This window comes from Habropoda laboriosa, unplaced genomic scaffold (genome assembly GCF_001263275.1).
Source record: "Habropoda laboriosa isolate 0110345459 unplaced genomic scaffold, ASM126327v1 scaffold297, whole genome shotgun sequence".
In the NCBI taxonomy this organism is placed as follows: Eukaryota; Metazoa; Arthropoda; class Insecta; order Hymenoptera; family Apidae; genus Habropoda; species Habropoda laboriosa.
Genome location: NW_017100406.1, coordinates 35,347 through 43,765, shown reverse-complemented (window position 1 = coordinate 43,765; position 8,419 = coordinate 35,347). Strand labels below are relative to the sequence as shown.

Genomic DNA, 8,419 nt, shown 5'->3' with positions numbered 1-8,419 from the left:
TATTTCATATGTATTTTAAATATTTTATTACTTAATACTTCATTTTAATTTTATTTATAGACGTGACAATATTATTTGAAGTTCAGATCTGCTTCGATAGAGTTGAAACGATATGAAGTTAATTATATATGTTTAGAAAAATTATTTATTTCACGTGCCTAATTCAACTTCGGCGACATTTACAATTGACGATGGATCTACGATCTGAATTTCCTTTATCGTTTCTTTTGTAACATCATTACTAGTATCCTGCTAACTTTTTATCGTTGATATAGTGTCGAGTTTTGAAATTACATTTTTCTGTTAGATATACTATCATGTTTTTTTTTAAGTTATTTTGGTTTATTGCATAAATTTGACTGCAAAAACTTAATTTATGATTTAAAATAACGTTTTGATGAAAAGGCATTTGAGAACTACATCATTAACTCACTTTTTCCTCCACTTCTAGCATTATTTCTTTCATTTTCTCATCCATAATATAGGGATTGCTATTAGAATCTTGCATTTTGTCATTTATATTTTTAATATAATATGTTGGATTAATTAGTTTCCACTCATCCTTTTCAATAGGAAATAAGGTTAAAAAATTTCAAATTTGTTCATTAATAACATTGAACGAATAATTGTTAAACTTATAACTTTCATAAAATGCGACTATTAGTATAACTTACTTCATTATCAAGATTTACACTATCTTCATTTTGTAATATTCCCCGTTTAGAATCATTTGTCTCGAGCGATATGTTCGATTCATTACTTTTATGAAACCCTATTTCTGCAATTTTTATATCTGTTTATATATTGTTTTGAAATGCAGATTTTGTTATATTTTTTGATTATATAAATAAATATTAGTTATTCATAGTTAAAATATATGCTATCTACAGTATTCGATAACAATGTTGTTTTCGATTGTTCGTAAATATTCTGAAGAAAAAAACATTATTATCAAATTCTTTTGCACATTACCCTTATTGTCATACCTTCATTCAGCATTGTATATTCAGTATTGCATATGTTATACTTCGGGCATAAATAAAAAAATTCTCGCGTGTTTTCGGCAAGTTTGCCAGTTTCAGATGGACTCGATGCTAAAATATTTTCGAGCCATTTTCGATTTTCACATTGATAAAACAAAGTTTCCTCGCTCGCTTTCTGCAGCAGGATTAAAATGTTTCTATTCATCGCGGATAAAACGTTTTCTCATTTTAAAGTGAATAATTTACCTTCACTTTATCGTTCATTGCATGTATAAGATTATCAAGGTTTCTCACTTGTAAAATTTCTTTTTCCATCCACTCATCTTTCGTATCAATGCTTAAAACATCAATGCTATCGTTGTATTCGTCTTCGTACAATTTCTCATCGTTATACGATAAATCTAATTAAGCACAATCCGTTTTACTGTAGTTTATATAACAAAATATATACACAACGAAAAATTGCCGAAGAAGAATCGTGGAAGTGTTTAGATATACGGTAGAAGCCAGATTAAATCGAATACTTAAAAAACTATTTCAGATCGATCAGTTTACGTAAGTACACACAACGCGATAAGTAGAATAATCAGTTACAAACGAACATATTCTCTGGTAAGAATGCAACAATAATAATACAGTTATCTGAATGTGTCAGCATTTGTTCATGTCTTTTTTGTCGTCGTTACTCGAATTAGGTAACAGTAAAGTACCTCTCTTTGCCTTCCATGAAATTTCGGTGTTTTCCATTTGATCATCCACGGTTGAAAACTCAGACGAGTCTTTCGTCATTGAATACGTGGATGATTCCATGGCGGAAAGACGTTCCGTTCTTTGTGATTCTATAGATGATGAACGACTCAAGTTGTTAAACGGCATTTTATCGTGTTTCGAAGCGTTTTTAGGTAGAGACTGATTTTCATTGATGCTATCCTTGGAACGGATTGATTTCATTTTGATTTCAGCTGAGGTGGGTGAATAACCGCGTCGCTCGGCACTCGGATTGGCTATGAAGGTACGCGATGGTTGATTACTATTGACTTTACGACGCGATCGTGATTGCGTTTTGTACTCCTCCTCGTCGCTGCTACCCTCCGTGTATAATTCTTCCCCTGATATCCATAATTCTTCTTCTTCCTAAAGATGTTGATATTCATTTGTTTTTTTTTAATCGATGACTTATGCCTATGTTGTCAATTATAAGCACAGAACAGAAACTACGTATAATTTTTTTACCTCCTTTTTAATTTTGGCAAGTTGAGATTGTACCGCGATTTTCATCGATTGCTCCTGCGATTTTGGATTGCTCGTTGTTTTGTTGGCCATCCTATTACTAAATATAACATGGCTATATATATAAATAAATAAATAATTTCGTAGTTTTGGCATATGAGAATGTTACATGGGGGATAACGAATATATTTAGCATCGCAAGATCATCCACGAGTAAAAGGTCGGTTTGAAAGATTAATTTAAACAATCAGAAAATTTATGGAAAATCGACTGCGACTGTATTCAAGAAAATTTGTAAATTCTTTTTATGCAATTCGGTTGATTCGAAGCACGTAAGTGACGCGTCCTTGAACTAGGAAAAATCTAAAAGGGAGGGTGAAACGGGTCAGGGTTACACATCACGATAAGTACATGCGATTCACGGTTACTGAAAATTACTATGATTTGAAATTTAATACGGAAGTGTTCTTACTGATAACTTATCGATGTTATCATATGTCGTGGACATACATGCTAACTTCGTATTTAACTTTTATTACCTTTCTTGTTTACTTTTATTTATTTGTTCATAAATGTTATAAACTTTTCTATTATCATATTTCACGTTAAAAGTCATTCGATAAATAAAACGTATCATTCAGTATAATGTAAATTTCAATCGATAAATTATTTTACTGATATACACATTTTAAAATGTTAGTTCAACAAAATTTCACTCGCAAATCGCGAGTTTTTACATAAATTTAATTTAAATGATTAATTTGCAAAATTTGACAGTATTACCTCGATCTTTCCGGTCTCACGCTTCTTGGAATCGAGTATCGCGAGAAAGATTCACGTGGTGGTTTTCTGTATAATTCTCGATTATGCAATGACTCTCAATAATGACAGGTGTTATCAGACTGCATTCTTGCAGATCTAGATTGTTGAATTAATATTTTCCAGTTTTTAAATGTTTGTCTAATACATTATTGAGCTTATTACTATGTTGTGTTTATCATGCAATGCACGTGACGTTTTGTTGTTATGCTATAGACTGATTCACGAGAGTAAAGCGTTTTGACGTTTCTTTCTTCGCGTTTCTTATTGTGCTATATTAGCAGGTACTTGAAAGCTGTACGAGCCACTGCACACTGGCTTTGAAAACGCGACAGTAGCGGCGCCTATGGCCAGATACAGCTCGATATATAAATAAACGTATTAGCTCGCTTGCGCGAGGTACCATGTGCTTTCCTACTGTCACTGTGATCTCATTTTTTTTAATACTCTTACTCATAGTTTAGTTAAAAAGGGAAGGAGGAAAACAGGACGCATACTTGTTCGAAAAATAATTTCAAAATATCAAAGAATCATATAAAAAAACAAGAGTCATATTTTATATTTAACAACAATAATTCTTATTGTATGAATATCATATAATACTAATATCGTTACGAAATTACACACTTCGAAGTGAATACACATAATCACGTTCGTTATGATTATAAACTTACTGGCTTAATACAAGTAGGATCCATGTATGTAATATTTTCTGGGAAGTGATCCATGATAACGAACCTTTTCTCACTGGGATTACTTAAGTTGTCTAAGAAACCAAACCAATAAATTACAAGCCCTGGACCAAATCTATTCCAATAGCTCAGAAATTGTTCTTTGATATATTGTTGGTGTACTTCCGAATTTCCAAATCTTGCCTTAGATTCTATCCAATTAATTACAAAACCATTTACTGCTATTGGTACTTCAAGTTTTATGTCTGGAGTTTTGTCATATCCTCTTGACTTTAACTGTTCCTCATTATGGAATGTAAGATTTCGTTCTGTCAAGTAGTTTTGTAATTTTAATTCATATTCCTGACCTACAGAACTAATGTTTTGATTTTTAGAGATATGCAAAATAGGGTACTGTACTTGTTACTTAATAACACGATACATACACTCCAATAGCATCTGATATAGGTCCATATGAATTGTCATATAATATGCACTGTAAGTCAATATTTAGTTATTATAAAATAATTTATTTCTTTACCAAATTATTAATAAATATTTAAATTATTACCAAGTAGACTTCATATGCAAGGTCCTTGTCCTGTATAAGAGTAGTATCTTTGAATAACTTACTAACTTCATTTCGAGAAACTAAAAATACATGAAATATTAAAACTTAGAAATGATATTTTACTGTATTTTAAATCACATATAAGTTACCATTAGGGTCATCTTTTCCACAATGTTTTTCAAGAACATTTCTAGCTAACAGTGCAGGTGTTGCACCAATATCTTTTGCCATTTTTAATAAAATTCCAACAGGTTCCCCATTTTGTACAGCTTCCACATAACTGTTATTGAAATCATTCAGTAATATCTATACATGTTTTGTGTATAAATATATAATGTAGAGTATACTCACGTATCATAATAATTTTTATTATGTCCAAATAATTTGCTATGATTAACTTTCATTTTATGTTGTACTTCTAAGGATAATATACTGTACAGTGTATTCACTGGGATACTAAACAAAACAGAAATTAGTATTCTATTGCAGTAGATAATTAAATTAAATTGTTTTGATAATAATGATCTTACTTGCTGTACTTTTCTTTTAATAAATCTCGACAATCCTTCGATAATCCTTGAAATTTTCGAATTGTTGTCACAATATCGTTGTATAATTCGAGCTTCATTTTGGAATCTTATTTTTAAAACTTCGAATAAATTATTTTAAATTGTATTACGTTTCTTTAATCATAATAGTTTAAAGGTTGTTTATGTTGACACATTACAGATATCAACTATTGATATTTGCCGACAGAAAACTATTTGTACGTATGCACTTTTTACGTCATTTAATTGAAGTTTGCTTCTTGTTCAATTTATGCGGGAAATTTAAATTTATCATCTAAGTTGAAATTGAATTAAACTAATTGCTTTTTTATATTTTGTACAAACATTTCAGAATATGCGTGATTATGATTACGTGAAAAAATTGAAATTACTTTTGGGAGACTGGTAGATGGTGAAAGTGAAATACAGTAAAAAACTGTCAGTGGCTACTTTCAGTTTGTCGAAGAAGGGTTAAAGTAGGATTAGAGAGTTGTGAAGTTTGGCAGTTGTCATTATGTTTTCTATTTTTTTTTGTTATACTCGAAACGTGTAGAATTAATATTAAAAGTTCAAAAATAAGAACATTAAAAATTAAAAATTAAATAATTTTCATTGATTGTATATTGCTTAAAGAATAGCATGAAATAGTATTATTATATGTACGTAAAATATATGACAGCTTTGTTTGTGTTTAACCTGTAAACGTCGTTAATTTGTGCATTAACCTTTCATCTTAATTTTGTAAGAATTATGTATAAAAATAAAAAATCAACGAGAAAATGCAGCGTGCAACGAGAAAATGGTAAAATTGATAATACAGATGAAGGTAATTAATGTAGTTAAGAAAAACACAGAATGAGTGCAATTAAACTTTTGTTGACAAATTTTATGTTATATAGTTCCAGTTAAAAAAAGCATAAAGGTTGATGTAGGAAATGATTCACCCCAACATTCCCGTGATTCGCGTCTTTCTGGACATAGTACACCAATTCAAAAAAGGGATTATGTATATGACATAGAAGATTCTCCTGAATTAGATTATCGTTGCAGTCCAATTTCACTCCCCTGTACCCAGGATGGTGGTAATGAAATTGCCTGGGATTGGCAGGTGCCTGTTAACAAAAGTTCAAAAGATAAATCTAAACCATCAAATGCTAATATTGAAACTCCAAAAAGGACCAAACAACTGCAGAAAAAACGAAATTCTAATTCTCCTTTGTTACAAAAGCCACTTAAAAGGAAGCTGTTAAAAGTGGAAAATATAGAAAATATTGGGAAACTGACAGCAGAATTGAAAGCTTTAAGTGAAAGGATGAAAAGTTTGCAAGAAAACTGTAAAGACCATACTGATGCAAATGAAAGTGACACAAAATGTGAACCCAAAAATAAATTGTTGATAGACATAGATAGCGATAGTAGTGATGATATTATGGTAGAAGTTGTTGCCAATAATAATGATACATCCAAGATTGTTATTAACAGTAATAATAAAAAAGATTCAAAATATGAAGATTTATTTGATGATTCAATTGAGGATTCAATGGTAAAATGCAGTCAAGAGATAGAAAAAAAATTAAATTTGTGTAAAAGTAAAGTAAATGACATCATGGACCTGTCTATAGTGAGTGCGAAAAGAGAATTGTCTTCTATATTTGAGAAGGAGACTAATTACCTGACAACATCTAATACCACTACTGAAACTTCTAAAAGTTTAATTGGCACAAATAGTCATTTGAGAACATATTCAAATAATTCAAGTAAAACAAATTCTGCCTCAAATGTTTCATTGTCAAAGGTTTTCCAAAAGAATATTACAAATGAATCAGATGGAAAGGAAACATTGCAGGAGAGAATTATATCACAAATTCCAGATGATTCTTTCGACGACTGTTTAGCAACTTGTATAGAAGATGATAAATTGTTGTCCAAAGTATCAGAATATGAGTTTAACCGCTTGAATAGCCCTTCAAGTTACAGTCGTAATGCGAATCATTTTCGAAAAACCTCTAAACAAACTGTTCCTAATGTAACTGATAAGAACACATCAAATAGTTATCTTGTAAAACCAGTACCTCATAATAGTGCATTTAGCAATTATCAAAATTCTAAGCTTATTACAGATGAGTTGGTAGATGAAATTGAAATTATAAATGATCAAGAAACAATACGAAACTCTATTCCTGGAAAGAATTCCTTAGAAAAGAGAAAATTCTTTAAAACAAAAAGTTTATCAGATCAATATTTTTATCAAAATAAAAATGCTAGTGTAAATTGTAAAGCAAATCAAGCATCAAATTCCGTTATGCCGACTGAGAAACGATTTCAATCAAATTCCGTTAATTCATCAGTAAGTACTACATTTTCCAATGTAAGGGGTCAGAATCCAAATAAAAATAATAATTTTTCATCGATTAATGGCATGGAAAATGCGCGTACGCTCGACAGATTAGAAGAAAACGAAGCTGGAAATTGTATTGTTAAATACAAATCTACTAGTAATTTGTCTAGTACAAAGGAAATTTCAAAAGAATCTCAGTCTGTACAGTGTACACCTGCAGAAATAGAGAGGAAGCGATTAGAGGCGAAGATGAAGCTAGAAGCAAAACGAAAATTGAAGCTAGAAGCAAAACGAAAATTGAAGAAAACAAACAGTAATACAGCTAATACTTCATCAAATGTCCCAATAACGAAGTCTGTAAAAAGGTGATGAACTAATACTTTTCAATAAGTTGAGTTAACGATATTACCTTTTACAGTACTACGTGGTTTTGTATACAACTGCTAATGTGCCTATTCTTCCTACCTCTGTGATTTCAACAGTGTTAGAAACGCTGTGATTACTCAGTAGAAAAGTATTTTTTAATACAATATAAAGATTTAAATTTTAAATACTCCGTGAAATCATGATAATAGTTCTTAAACGAACCTCGAAGAAGTTAGTATTCATCTTCCAGAATATGTAGTTTGTGAATCGTAATTGCTTCGTGAAAGTGTTATGTTGATTTCTAAATATATTTATTTGATTGTAATACGTATTATAATATGTACCAATTTTGTGCATTAAAAAATAAACGTTTAAGATACGAAAATAAATACCGAACTATTGTAGTAAACTGTTTTGTAAAAATGTTTCGCTTAATTTTTTCAAACTTTAATATTTTTCATGCTGCTAACATTTTCAACACTAGACGGTGCATCATCTCGCGCGGTATAATTTCCCTGTCCGACATAGTCGAGTATATACTACTGCAAGTGAGCGCTCATTTAGGGGCCTCTCTTTATCTTTACCAATAAATTTTCCAACATCTCAAGAGTTCTGTATTTAAATCATACACAACTAACATTCTTCTAGATCCAAAAATCACGAAGTTATTCCATTAAACTACTATTCTTACAAAGAAAATTCAACAATGTCCGACTATACTCGTACTGAAACTACTTAAATGTAACGCAGGGAACTATCTATATGAAAAAAGACTATCTTCAGCTCATCTATCAAGAATCCCAAAGTAAATATCCATAACAAATTACCGCCAACAACACAACCAGTTTCAATAAAATCTATCATAAATTAAAAAGGTTATGTCTGATCTCGAG

The 8,419-nt window shown here is 30.5% G+C and overlaps 3 protein-coding genes across 3 annotated transcripts; 1 reads left to right on the top strand and 2 right to left on the bottom strand.

Annotated features, from left to right (window-relative positions):
- Nucleotides 1-1,634: 1,634 nt before the first annotated feature.
- Nucleotides 1,635-3,255, bottom strand: LOC108575432. Its single transcript, XM_017938221.1, has 3 exons — nt 2,997-3,255; nt 2,217-2,313; nt 1,635-2,117 (listed from the first exon to the last, which is right to left on the bottom strand). The coding sequence occupies exons 2-3, from the start codon at nt 2,304-2,306 to the stop codon at nt 1,635-1,637; spliced, it is 573 nt and encodes a 190-aa protein (XP_017793710.1). The 5' UTR covers nt 2,307-2,313; nt 2,997-3,255.
- A 439-nt stretch (nt 3,256-3,694) lies between these two features.
- LOC108575430 (uncharacterized protein C15orf41 homolog) lies at nt 3,695-4,902 on the bottom strand. Its single transcript, XM_017938219.1, has 6 exons — nt 4,805-4,902; nt 4,626-4,730; nt 4,424-4,554; nt 4,275-4,354; nt 4,150-4,199; nt 3,695-4,079 (listed from the first exon to the last, which is right to left on the bottom strand). Exons 1-6 carry the CDS (start codon nt 4,900-4,902, stop codon nt 3,695-3,697), a joined length of 849 nt encoding a protein of 282 aa, XP_017793708.1.
- Nucleotides 4,903-5,572: 670 nt separating this feature from the next.
- LOC108575390 (asparagine-rich protein-like) lies at nt 5,573-7,659 on the top strand. Its single transcript, XM_017938168.1, is given in 4 exon segments — nt 5,573-5,660; nt 5,728-7,088; nt 7,137-7,517; nt 7,579-7,659. Coding segments are annotated over 4 exon segments (1,911 nt in total).
- Nucleotides 7,660-8,419: the final 760 nt, after the last annotated feature.

Excerpts from the sequence above, each read along its gene's own strand:
- LOC108575432 (XM_017938221.1), bottom strand. The coding sequence starts at position 2,306 with ATGGCCAACAAAACAACGAGCAATCCAAAATCGCAGGAGCAATCGATG. Across the intron at positions 2,118-2,216 it reads TTGCCAAAATTAAAAAGGAG|GAAGAAGAAGAATTATGGAT; the intron begins GTAAAAAAATTA and ends CAACATCTTTAG.
- LOC108575430 (XM_017938219.1), bottom strand. The coding sequence starts at position 4,902 with ATGAAGCTCGAATTATACAACGATATTGTGACAACAATTCGAAAATTT. Across the intron at positions 4,355-4,423 it reads TGGAAAAGATGACCCTAATG|TTTCTCGAAATGAAGTTAGT; the intron begins GTAACTTATATG and ends ATGTATTTTTAG. Across the intron at positions 4,200-4,274 it reads TTGCATATGAAGTCTACTTG|TGCATATTATATGACAATTC; the intron begins GTAATAATTTAA and ends ATTGACTTACAG.